Source organism: Marmota monax, unplaced genomic scaffold, assembly GCF_021218885.2.
Source record: "Marmota monax isolate L192 unplaced genomic scaffold, Marmota_monax_Labrador192_F-V1.1 WCK01_AAM20220418_F8-fsc00132, whole genome shotgun sequence".
NCBI lineage: Eukaryota > Metazoa > Chordata > Mammalia > Rodentia > Sciuridae > Marmota > Marmota monax.
This window is the reverse complement of record NW_026695199.1, coordinates 7,550,511-7,564,229: the sequence shown is the minus strand read 5'-3', so window position 1 is coordinate 7,564,229 and position 13,719 is coordinate 7,550,511. Positions and strand designations below refer to the sequence as shown.

General features: G+C 34.2%; 1 protein-coding gene across 1 annotated transcript; it reads right to left on the bottom strand.

Moving 5' to 3' along the window:
- Window positions 1-349: 349 nt before the first annotated feature.
- Npffr2 (neuropeptide FF receptor 2) lies at window positions 350-13,444 on the bottom strand. Its single transcript, XM_046428756.2, has 3 exons — window positions 13,114-13,444; window positions 9,012-9,111; window positions 350-4,551 (listed from the first exon to the last, which is right to left on the bottom strand). The coding sequence occupies exons 1-3, from the start codon at window positions 13,439-13,441 to the stop codon at window positions 3,717-3,719; spliced, it is 1,263 nt and encodes a 420-aa protein (XP_046284712.1). The 5' UTR covers window positions 13,442-13,444; the 3' UTR covers window positions 350-3,716.
- Between the last annotated feature and the right edge of the window lie 275 nt (window positions 13,445-13,719).

The window sequence follows — 13,719 nt, the reverse complement described above, 5'->3', positions numbered from 1 at the left end:
GGGACAGAGGAGTCATCAGAAAGAAGGAACCTGAGCACTTACATAAAGTCGCCACTCATCTGAACAACTGACATCAGGAATAATTTTATGAGAAAGACATAAATATCTATTTTCTTCAAACCACACATTTTGAACTGTCACAGTAGCTCATCCTTCTACTCTATATTTATATATGTGCATGCACACAGAGTTACACATTGAAGGTATTGAAATCTATCTGACACTCACAAATTAGTATTCTGAATAAGGAAGTGTTTTTGCCAATCACTGAAGGAAAAATAAATGATCTAGAGGGAATGCAGGCAGAGGACATTAACAGGGAATTAAGTAAAGACACAATGCAAATGGATCACATTCAATAAAGATTATTTTTAATGTTCAGCTGTACAACAAGGATGGGATTATAAGTTTTCACTTATACAACTGGCAAGAAAATCTTGCTTTATAGAATGTGCAGTATTTGAGTGTATGTGAACAAACCCTCTTGTACCACTAACAGAAGTATAAAATGATTCAAAAAATTTAAGAGATATTTAAGACAACATACGTTAAAACATTATGAAATGTACATTTCTTGGAAGTCTATTCCAAGGTAACTGTAAATAGGCCTCTGATTATGCAAGGTATAATAATTACATTCTTTTATAATATGTATTGTAACTTACATTTCTAGCCACAGAGAAGTGTAATGGTGTAATAATAGCATTGAAATGAATAAAATATTTTGAAGACAAAAAACATGGAAACTATGTAATGTTTTGAACAACCAACAATAAAAAAAAATAAATAAAAAGCATCATGTACAACTAAAAAAAAAAAAACATGGAAACATGTTATTGATATAGTAAATGAATAAATAGGTTATAAAGTTCATATCCCAGAATCATAATCTTATTAAAGAAAGCATGTGCACATATCCCCAAATGAAAGCAGAAATGGCTATTAGTAGGTGATAGCAGGATAAGGAATTATTTTCATTTAACTTCATCTGCTTTTTAATTTTATCTAATATTTCTATTAAATTCTGAGTTGCCTTCAATTTCCAAAAATAAAATATGACTCAGAATACTTCTGTAAGGGTTTAAAATCACTTAGTATGTCATTAATACTATTATAACTTGAATAATCAAAACAATAACAATAGTTTAGTATTTACTAAATGGCAGCTACTCTCTGCTTTTTATTTTTCAAGCTTCCCCCTCCACCTACCTCATTTAAGACAGCATACCAAGTGGAAAGGCCTATGCTATTTCCATCTTATAGATGAGAAAATTCAAGCATAGAAAATGTATTTTTCAAAGCTTAAGGTAGCCAGCGGCAAATCTTGTATGGTTCCAGAATCCAAATACTTAGTGATTATGCACATTCAAGACATTTTAGTTTTCTTCATCTTCTACCTCTGTTGTTCTAGAATCTGTACGCAGAAATCTACTTGTTTTCAGCTTTTACCTTCCCCTTAAGCAAACCAACAAACAGCTTCTGCCTGTGGCAATTATCTATTATGTAGGTACAGCCTGCTTATTGATTCACACTGAAGAGGATCGAAAGATGAATAAGGTCTTACTTGTCATGCCCTTCAGAAATTTACTGTATGAAAACACAATTCAGAACAATTACAGTACAAGTCAGTCTGTCTGTTTTATACAAGAGTCAGAAAGGGCTCAGGAGTAACCAACCACTTCTGCTGAAAGAATGCAGACAGACTTTCGAGAGAGGCGACTTTTGAATGGACCTTGGATCAAGGATTGTAAGGCAAATAGTGAAGAATGAGTGGTAAAGAAGCAGATAAATGTAATCAAAGAAAAAAAATTTTTAAAAAAACCTCATCATTCTAGGCTGATCATCTCAGTTTGACAGAAGTTTAGGAAGTGATTTGTGAGGAAGATGCAATCAATAGATGAGGGCCAGGCCTCGGGGGCTTTGAGTACCTGCACATGCTTTACTGAGAGTGAAGAAAAGCATTTTACAAAGGACAGCAAATTAGCTATCTATGTATCCAAAAGGTGACTGAGCCAACTGTAGAAAAAAAACTGAAAGATGCAAGACTAAGCACTGGGTATGATTAGTGAGGATTTTCTAACCATTCAAGAAGAGGTAATGGGGCTGAGACGGGGATAAAGCAGGTGAGAGATGAGGGCTTGGGATGAGGTTTAAGTACTTGTCAAATATGAGAGGATGTTCACATGAGCAGGTGACAGTCTCCATCAAATAATACAAGCATATCAACTGTAAGTGGTATTTCAATAAGTTAGGGTAAAGGAACACAAAATCAAGTTTTATACATAAAATTTCAAAAAGTTGTCCTCTCCTGATTGCAGGAAATAATACATGCAAATTACAATATCACACAGTTCATTTCAAATTAAAAGTATGTTATATGCATGTATGAAAATGGCACAAAGAAACTCATTATTTTGTACAGTTAGTATGGGCTATTAATTATAATTAAAAATGGTTTACAAACCCCTCAACAGTTTTATCTCAAAGGCCTATTTTAAAATCTTTCAGCTTAAACCATAGCAATGACTGAAAAAAAAAAGTATGACAGTTTCACATCCAGAGATTTATTCTTATTTGCCAAACAAATTATTTTGTTATAATTCACAATTTTCCTGGGACCTATCTCACCCTAGATAAAAGCTAGCATTTACAACCATTATTACTACATAATTGTGACACAGTAGAATCCAGGGGTTGCCAATTTTCTTTTTAACCATAGTACTGATTTATTAACCCCAGGGTGCTGGATTTAAGTGTAATACTAAGTAGGAGATTTGAAATAATTGTTCTTGCTCTTTCTATACTTTATAGGAGTCTTAGGATGATTGCTGAACATCTCTGATGAAGCACTTTAGAAGAGAGGAGACTCCCATGCCACCTGGTGCCTTATTAAAGGATCTGCTTCTTTAGGTTGGAGATTCTGTTAGAAGGGGGTTAATTTGGGCCTGAATCAGTTCCATAAGAAATGTGGACTCAGCTGGGGCATAAAATTTGTGAATATATTTAAAAAAATCCAATAGTAACTTCCATGAATTGACATTATGATTTTCCCAGCTTAATACTCTTTAGAAGAAAAAAAATACAAAGAAATACTGGCTCTCTTTATTTGGCCCTGCAGTCAGTTCCAACGTAGAAAATGAAGTCACCCATGTCATAATTACCCATGGACCTACAATTCTTGCTTCTAGGTCAACCCATGTAAACTGAAGGCAATGAGAAAAGCCTCAGTAAGGAACTACATGGGATCCAACACATTGCAAAGAAAATTAAGTTCTAAAAACACAAGAAAATCAATAAATATGTAGTCTAAATTTTTCAAATTCAAAACCAGAGGGAAAATTGACATAATGTACTTTCATGCAAAACACTGCCTACTTACCACTATTTATGGAAAATTGGTATTTGTGGATATGTACATTTACAGAACATGCACACATGCTAGATTCATTTGACTCACACACAAACAGTTAATTTGGGAAGGTCAGGTTTTGCAAACTGTTTCTTAGAATCAGATTTATTCAGGCAAATCTGTGAGTCACTGTACATATTTTATATACCACTTGATTATTTTGTTTACATTTTTTATTTTTTGCCAGAGAGGGCTTTCAGTAAATATTATCTTTAGTGCCTTAGAAAGAATTACAGTACAAAGCCACAAAAAGCAACAGTGTTTACATATATAACACACATTAAAGTTAGTATTATCACACCAGGTCTTACATCTCATTACTCTTGGGAGCTTTTCCCAATTCTTCCATCGCTAATTCCTTTTGGAGGTTTTCAGCACTTTTTCCATAAAGCAAATTTTCCCCAGGTGGGTTTTGAAACTCAGGTTCCCGGGCGAGCTGAGCAGTTGTGTTTATGAGCACATTGTTTCTAGCTCCTAGGACATAGGCTTCCTGGGACTTTCCTCTTTTCCGGCAGACCTGGAACTGGAAAGCATCTTGGAAACCACGGCGGAAATTCTCATTGAAGAAACCATATATGATGGGGTTGACACTGCTGTTGCAGAAGGCCAGCCAGTGTGCAAAAGGGTAGATGTAGATGTTGATGATCCGCAGTACATTTGGAGAAAGGTCAACATAGTCTGAGAGCATCATTAGAGTCCATAGGGGGAGCCAGGAGAGAATGAAAAGCAGAGCCACGGTCAGGAGCATCTTGATGACCTTCTGCTTCTTTTTGGACACCACATGCCACTGCTCCTGGCTCTGCTTGCCTGTGTGGGGCACTGCAGACTTAAAGAGCGAAATCCCAATCCTTCCGTACATGATGACAATGAGGGATAGGGGAGCCAGGTAGATGGTGGTGAAGAGCACAGTGGTGTAGATCTTCCTCATTTCCTGATGTGGCCAGTCCTCCCGGCACCAGTAGACTGGACTGGTTTTATTCTGAGAGTTGATTCTTACATGGTAATATTTCTCTTCTTGTACGTGTAACATTACTGCAGATGGAGACATAATGGTGATGGCCAGGACCCAGATGATCACAATAATGACAAATGCTGTCTTGATAGTGAGTTTTGGTTTAAAAGGGTGGACAACACACCGGAATCTGCAATTAAAGGCAAATATGAATGAGGCATTGCCTCATAACTTCCAACCAAGTCGTGAATCTACTTTATTTAAGTAATTAAGGACCTCCCACCCTCATTTCCCTCAAAAAGTATGAAAAGTTACCATTTGTGGTAGAAAGCCATGTATTGTTATTTTCTGTAATTTATATATGAGATATATTTTAATCCAAAATTTGAAAAAAATGGAGCATAATAGACACTATTAATAAAAAAGTAATAATAGTAAGTGATATATTTTTTAATATGACCACATAAGACTGTGCTCCAGGCAATGTTTCATTGATTTGTATGGGTGGTCACTTTAAGCCTCTCTTTTTTTTTTAATTTTTTTTTATTGGTTGTTCAAAACATTATAAAGCTCTTGACATATCATATTTCATACATTAGATTCAAGTTGGTTATGAACTCCCAATTTTACCCCAAATACAGATTGCAGAATCACATCGGTTACACATCCACATTTTTACATAATGCCCTATTAGTAACTGTTGTATTCTGCTACCTTTCCTATCCTCTACCATCTGTCTTCTTTGATATAATGAGAGCAACTAAGAACAGAGCAGGGAGGAAGAGCAGGAAGAAAAGATTAACATTAAACAGATACATGAGGTGGGATGGAAAGGGAGAGAAAAGGGAAATTGCATGGTAATGGAGGGAGACCCTCATTGTTATACTTTAAGCCTCTCTTGGTGAAATAATTTGAGTAAATCAATTTAGAAAAGGCAAAAATCTTGTCTGGATTTTAATACAGAGAGTTCAGCTCCAGAGCTCAGGCTCTTAACCTCCACAGTGTGCCAGCTCTTAGGCTGTGGTAGCCTGTTAATCAGTAGCCATCAATGACTTTTTCTCCTCCTGTTCTTTTCTGCTCCCCAACACATCATTTGTGCACTTGGCCATGAAACCTGCTTTGGCCAATAGGACATTAATTAGCAAGCATGATGCAAACAGAAGCTTTTCGTGCACATTGGGTCGTGTCCTTTTGGAATGCTTCCTCTTAAAATTCAGCTCCCAGGTTCTAAAAGCTTGAATTAGATGAGAGGCATGTGGGAAAAGGCCCTGGGGGATGACAGGTTGGTCATTTTGGATGTTCCAGCCTCAGCTGAATTCCCAGGGTAACACTGCAGTGTTAGTGATTCCAGCTACCACACACAGAGCAGGAGAACCACAGAGAGGTGCCCTGTCAACTCACAGAATCATAAGAAGTAATAAAGCATTAATTGTGTCAAATTACTAAATGTTTCAGCAATTTGTTCCACGCTGTAGGAGTCTGAGATTTTCCATTATGAGTCCTGATTTGGAGCCTTTCTGACATTCTGCCATCCTCTGCTGAGCATGAAAATTCAACATCAGTATTAGAGTATGCCTGATTCATTTTAGTACTATTTTGTTATTGTAGAACTTGTTATTATTGAAGTTTATTGTATTATTATAATACACTCATACTATTATTATGCAAGTTTGCCATTTTTCAAAGTACTAGTCCCTATTTAATCTTATGCAAGTTTGCCATTTTTCAAAGTACTAGTCCCTATTTAATCTTTTCAGATTTTCATAATGACTTCTTAAAAATGAAATTTTATGAAACTGATTACTGGTCAGATCTGCAGATAAGGAAATTTAGAGCTTCAAGTGGTTGAACAACAACTCCAGATTAACTTAGGGGACATGTCTTCAGAGAATAACTAATCAGCTTGGGCTTGACTGCTCTGCATCCACCCTACTCCTTCTTCAGTAAGTTCTTCTCCCTTGACCTCTAAGTGTCCCTCTAGACTTCTCAGCAATGAATTCGCCTATTTATCCACTTTTAAATTAGGGTTAATTTCATAGGCATTACGTAGAGTTAATTTCTAGGTATTTGCTTCTCTTTTTCAAAAAAGATGAACTCATGGTGTTTCAAACAGTATTTTTTTCATTCTACATCTATCTTTATATATGTATACCCAGGCACATACACATAATTTTATATATAACTGTACTAAAGAGTTTACATTTTATCCAGAGAATAGTGGGGATTCATTGAAGGATTTTATTTTACAAGGGCAGGACCAGTTTTTAAATTATAGTCATTTGGCTTTTTGTCATTACCAATTTTTTAAAATAAATATTTATTAAAAAATGACAATTCCTATTATTTTGGTTTTACTGGTGCCCCTTCCAAACATTTAAAAATGAAATGAGTAAAACTAAAATTACCTCTGTAAAAATATTAAACATATATAAAACACAATTATAATTTAATATCTCTGAAAAATCAAAGCATTATAGCATACAAATAAAAATATTCTTATATTTATTTAGCAATTCATTTGTTGTTTTAAATATATCAAACATAAAAACTGGAAAAAAATATAATGTGTACAAGAATGTGCTCTTGCTATCCAAATTTAACAAATGTTAAATGTTTGTCATATTTACATCACATTTGTAAAATAAACATTACAGATGCAGTCAAAATCCTTATGGCCAATCTACTCATTCCTATTCTTTCTCTTTTCTTAGACATTCTGAAGTGGCTACCTATTCATCATATGTTTTTTATACTTTTTCAGTATTAATTTACACCTATAACGTTTTACAATGGATGATAATGCATATTTTATTTTGAAATCTCTTGTTTGAGAGTTTATGCTTTTAAAATATAATCATGCTGATTTGTGTTGACTCATTCATTTTAATCATGTAATAACTACTTCATTTTAATCACTGTGAAATTATCCATTGAATATATATAGCACAATTTGTTTATGGATTCTAATCTTATTTTTTAAATTAAGATCAATGTTTATTTCTACACCTAATCCAGGGGCATATAAAAACAATGAAAAAGAATTTAAGAATATTTAAGTACTAAATGTAATGTGGAAGTACACAGGATATGCTCAAAATTCAAGTAGAAAATCCAAATATTGTAGTTTTTATTTACTCTAAATATACACATTATATTTATATAACTAAAGTATAGAATTTAAAATATTCTATAATAATAAAACAATTTAATAGTAGCATTTGTATTATTAATAATAGTATAAGTAAGTATAGAAATAATAACACAGTGTAATTATAGTAGTAGTATAGGATGTAGTAAGCCCCAAATTTAAATGTAAACCTTATATCTTTGGCATATGGTGATTAGCAAATGTTCCAATTATACTGTCTTACTTATAAATCAAATAAACAAAGATCTACATGATAACTTCTTGGAAAAAAGTTACATCAATGTGTAAATGATGGTATAAATAGTAAACTAATATTAAAAATGCAATCTACAATTGTGTTCTGATGTCAATAATTCCATTTGACTTCATCTTTTTAACCTGGCTCTCCCACTCTCTCTCTCTGCACACACCTGATGCTATTGTCTGGTTGTTTCCTTTTCCTTTATTGGGCTAGTTTCAGGTAGACAGCCTACTTTTCAGTTCATTTTTCAGTTATCCTTCAAGTATCTGTTCATCCAGTAGCCACCGTCCTATTACACATGTACCCCCTCTCCCATCTATGATGCTACAAAGTGTCTTAACAGCTCGACTTTCTCTTATCTGGTATGATTCCAGTCCATTTCCTTTGCTACTAATGTATCTAAAATGAAAATCTAGACTTTATTCTCCTGATTCAAAAACTTCAATAGCTCTCTGTTGTTTTCTGGACAAAATTTACACTGCTTAAAACGAGAGATGAGCCTGTTGAAAATCCACCTTTGCCTCCTTTTGTAGCCTAATGTGCCACTCCGCTCTCCTTGATCTAGCAGAACTGCCTCTGCCCTTCTCTAGATAAGCCCTTCCACCCCCACCCCATTTTAAGCATCCCATGTACATGCTTATCTTAAAAGATGTGCTTTCCCCAGTTTCTTCCTAAGGTCAATTCCTGACCCATCACCTCTTCTTTGCCTAGTGCTCCCTGTTTTAACAGGTACAACTAATCATGCTCTCCTTTCAATGGCTGTTATGTACTGCACCCCTATTAAAGAGCAGTAAGTATTTTTAAATAGGTCTCTCTACTCCATCAGTTTATAGACTTCCTAAGGCAACACTTGATCTTCTTGATTTTAGATGTTATACAACCAGTACCCAGTACATCATAAACTTTCAAAAAAGTGTGTAAATGAAGGGATAAATAAATGAGTTTTAACCTTAAAATCTGAATAATATTTCAGATTTATTTCAGCATGTTTTGTTTTTCTACCATTAGAAAATTCTAGATTCCAGTGTGAAATAATGTAAAACAGTACTATTCCTAATTATGTTACTTTGAAATATATACAATTTAATAGATTATTTTCTTATTACCCAAACTTTAGTAGGTACATGTCTTGTTCTTAAAAAGGTAATTTATGAATACTATTTGGGGAAGATTTGTGCACATGTAGTAGATTATATATTTTTTGGTGGGTTCAATGTAGACATGCCTGTTTCCCTGGATTCAGAACTTGGTGCTGACTTACCTATCCACTGCTATAGCTACTAAAGTAAAGACTGAAGCTGCAACTGATATTCCCTGGACCAATCCACTGATCTTGCACATTGTATTTCCAAATGGCCATCCTGAAAGGAAGATGGAACAGTTTTTTAAAAGACCATTTATCATCACTGAAATTATGAAGAGAATGGTGTGACATCAAGAGTAAGGTAACTGTTTTCTTAATGATAGCCACAGAACAATGCTTCTCAGTATTTTTACCAATTTTTCCAGACCCTCCATTTTTTAGCACACTAATGACAATGTCAAAACTTAGATAGTAATTCCCATATTCTAGCCACTATGATAAGTGTTTTACATTTGTTAACACAGCTGATTCCCATGACAAGTTATTTTTTTTCCATGACAAGCTTGTGAAAGCTTTATTATCTTCAAGATATGTGTAGGCAAGGCATCAAACAAATATCACATACCTTGCCATTGCTAGTTATCAGCTTAATAAGGATCCTAACCCAGGTAATAGGTTTCCAAAATTCAAACCATTAACCCTTATGTGATAATACCCCTTAAATAAAGAAAAGAGTCAGAATGTTGTTTTGATGATTTGGAAATATACTCCATAAATTATACGAAACCAGGAGTTACATATAGAATAAATAAGCTATATTTATTTATATATAACGTAACAAAATAATTTATATCAGAGCTACTTCCAGAATGAAGAGCCCCTTGCACAGACAAAAGTAGTCTATTTTCATTACCTCCTAACCAAACCTCAGGTACTAGAAAATTTATAAAAGAAATTGGTAACAAATTTATAGCAGTTTGATGTTCAAAATGCTCTTCTGCTATTAAAGAGAAATAACAATATTCTTCCACTTGAAAATATTCTGTACACATGCTTCATATTTCTAAAATTTATCTTTTAAAAATATTCTGCAACTTACTTTTCCAAAGCAAAATATTCTTATCTAGTATGAAATATTTCATTCTTAATAATTTAGCTATATTGGAAAAAAACAAAACAAGAAAACACCACCACCTGTCTAGAACATCTTAAAATAAGTACTTGAGTGACTACTGAATGGAAACTAAATGTCTCCCCAGTCCTAAAATTTGTTAGGTTGTGAATAATATTATTTAAAAAAAGGTGAAAGGCAGTATGTAACCCCGGGGTGAACATGAAAGAATAAGCCTAAATTTTACTTTATATACCTCATCAAACGCCATTGAAATGACAGCGCCAAAGCATAAAAGCAGAAATCCATTGAAACAAAGGTGCCAGATACTATTGCGTGCAAAGTTGGGAAAACAAGATGACAGTGGAAATTATAAACAAATCCAATCACATGTCATTGGCTTTTCTCCTCTGTTGGCAAAAGAGTGGAGGCTTAAAGCTCATTCACCAAGTGCAGGGTTAGTAGATGCCATAGTGATGACCAAGGATTAAGTGACAGCAGACCACTGCAGACCCAGAGACCCATTCAGCTCTGAAATGCAGCAACCAGTCTTATGTCCCTATAGCAACAAACCAGAGAACAAACTTCAGGGGACAATGACTCCAAGAACACTGACATGCAGATTTAATGGCCATGAAAGTCCCTAACTACTGAAGCTGGGAGTGGTCTACCTCAACCTCCAGCACAGGGAACTTGCAGGAAGCAATTTCATCCATGAAACAAGTACAGTATGATAGTATGAGGAAGATGCAAGAGATAAAAAAAATACTCAAAAAAATTTTAAGATGTGATAACAGAGATAAGGTATTAATCTAAAGGCTGGAAGAAAAAATTGAAAAAATTCATTTTCTGATTGAAATATCTAGTTTGCATCTAATACAATAAATAAAAACCAAAAAGATGTAATACAAAGTTTAATATCATGAAACTCAGAATACTAGGCATATAGACAAGTTCAAAAGGCTTTCGGGAAGGAAAAGTGTTAGTCACGAACAAAAGAAGCAGGACTCAAAAGGCACTAGATGTTTTCATCAGTGACTCCACATTTCCCAACAGTAATAAAGGAGCAATACCTCTACAATTCTGAGGGAAGAAATTTATGAACCATGATTTTTCACATTGCTAACTAAAATCATGTGTGAGACAAAACAAAGATACTTTCAGATATGCAAGATCTCAAATATGTTTTATCTCAGTGTGCTATTTCTCAGGAAAGAATAAGCCAAGAAAGAAGAAGACATGGCATCCACAAAAACGCAAAGAAAGGTGAAGATAATTATCAGAATACCAGCGAAGAGTATTCCAGACAAATTTCTGTGCTCCGTGCTTGGAGAGCAAAAAATCCAGACAGTACAAAGGTCAGAGAATACCTGGAGAGGTACTGTAGGAAAAAGATGCAGTTCATGGGTTACCATAGATATACGAAGTTATTAACATGAGAGTCCTGGAAGAGAATTTGAGGATACATTACTGACAGGTACACAGCAGAAAAAAAGTTTTTCTCTCAAAAACTGATAGAAATCTCTCTGGCTAACCACAACAGGGCCTAAATGTCTGTATATTATTAGATTGAATACACTAATCAAAGTGTGATGATCTCCATAAATCAAGAAAACAAAACAACATTTTATAGAAGAGAAATTGCTATCAGAGCACTTTCCACGGTTCAGCAAGGGTAAGATACACATAAAATAGAAACGTATACTCTGGATATTGATTTAAATATCTGGATATTGATTTAAATAGAACTGTTCATTGTTATATTGGGAGAATGAAAGAACATGAAGTTTGTGAGTTTATTTTTTTCTTTATGAGTGGAAGTGGATTATGAGAACAAAATTTGTGTCTTGTACAGATTGAAGAAAAATATCATATTGAAAACATTTTTTAAAAAATGTTATTAATTACCAAAAATAAAGATAAAAAGTGCTGAAAATGTTATTAATTACCAAAAATAAAGATAAAAAGTGCTGACTACTTAGAATAAAAATCAAGAGGTAAAGTGGAGTAATTTACATTCAAAAATTGTTAAATAATAATTTTAAAAATATTTCTGGGGAAAATATTAAGACTACTTTTTGACAATGTGACTTACCTGAGAACAACAATTTTTATCAATTCCTTCACTCTCTTTGTCTAGTATAGTATCTTGAACATGTTACATCCTTAGTAAGTATTTGTTTAATGATAAGCATCAGAAATTCTCCTGATCAATTCAGGACAGAACTGATAGAATAAGCACCCCGAATTATCCTTGGCAGGCAACTACTCCAGAGAAAGGAAGGAGAAAATGGATGAAAAGAAAGAAAGCTCTTTTCCTATTCTTCAGTGAACTGATGTTGAGTGCTATGAAAGGATATGGTAGGGCTATTAAATAGGCTGTGATTATTTCACTGTTCTTATGAAGATTTGAATGTGAATATCTTGAGTGCTCTCCATTAACACAATGAATATTAATTTTGTTCTAAGTATCAAAATGCTGTGGTTATCTGGAAATACATTGCTTCTATACTTCTAGAACACATTAAGGTGGTGCTTGAGAAGCAATAATGTGGACACAGAAGTCCTAGAAAGGAGATACCTAACCTTTACAGTGTGATACAACTTATGTTGTACGTGTAAACTGCCATGTTTTGAGAAATCATCATGACTGCTTCATCTTCCCTCAAAAACTGATAGAAATCTATCTGGCTAACCACAACAGGGCCTAAATGTCTGTATATTATTAGATTGAAATTTCTATGATGTTATGTTCAAGTACATCAACTGCAATCAGATGCACCAGTTCTCTGAAACGTACAGTCCTAATATTATTCTTAATAACATTCATGCTGTACTCTATGTTCTTTTGTCTATATTTAACAAATTCAAATGTTTTGGTAAGAAATGCGAGATATCATACTCTTAGGATGTTTCGGGAGCGCTTTATAAAAAGAATAGCCTACATTCTCCATCTCTGTCACTTGAGTTAATTTTCCCCATAATTCTTATTCTCAAATTCTCTGTTTAGTGTTGTCTCCTCCTTTAGAATGTATACCCCATGGGAACAGGTACCTGGAGTAGTTCCTGGAACTGCATAAATATTTGCAAGGGAATGATGCTGCCCTGGCTATAGGGATATGTTGCAAACCTTTCTTACATCAACCATGCACTATGCAGTCAACATACCTGCTATAATATTATCCAGCAGTGTTATGGGCATACAGAATATGCCAACCAGTAAATCGCTTATTGCCAGGTTTAAGATGAAGAAATTAGTGACAGTATGCATGTGTTTATTCCTCATAACAATAAAGCAAACCACGGTGTTTCCCACCATGCACAGGAAGAAGATCAGAAAGTAGGAAATAATGAAGATTGTTGCCACTTGAGGATGGTGAAGATAGTAGTTCACATAGGTAATACTATTGTTTGAATACAGGTGATGCTGTGTGTCATTGACACTCCAGATGTGATACCAGTTTTCTGAAGAGTTTGAGTCCCATTTCTCACTCATGATGGACCTTACAAAAGAGAGGCAGAAAAGAAAAGTATGATTAGAAACCAGCAGAATAAAGGTTCTGTGCTTCAGCTTGATAACAGGAACATATTTAAGACATCACTGAATTTTGATGGGCCTCCTGAGATAATTCATTATTTATAGAAAAGACTGAGTTATAAATAAAGCATTTAATTTATTGGGATTCTAAGAGTGTTGGGAAATATGCAGCAGTTATTATTATATTTTATTTCCTGATATGCTCTATATTTTACATCTTTGGTCATAACCTCTAT

What these genes read in the sequence shown, in the direction of transcription:
- Npffr2 (XM_046428756.2), bottom strand. Translation starts at nt 13,441, where the DNA reads ATGAGTGAGAAATGGGACTCAAACTCTTCAGAAAACTGGTATCACATC. An exon ending in GCTGGATAATATTATAGCAG is followed by an intron (nt 9,112 to 13,113) that starts GTATGTTGACTG and finishes TCTTCCTTTCAG; the next exon opens with GATGGCCATTTGGAAATACA. An exon ending in GTAGCTATAGCAGTGGATAG is followed by an intron (nt 4,552 to 9,011) that starts GTAAGTCAGCAC and finishes CTTTAATTGCAG; the next exon opens with ATTCCGGTGTGTTGTCCACC.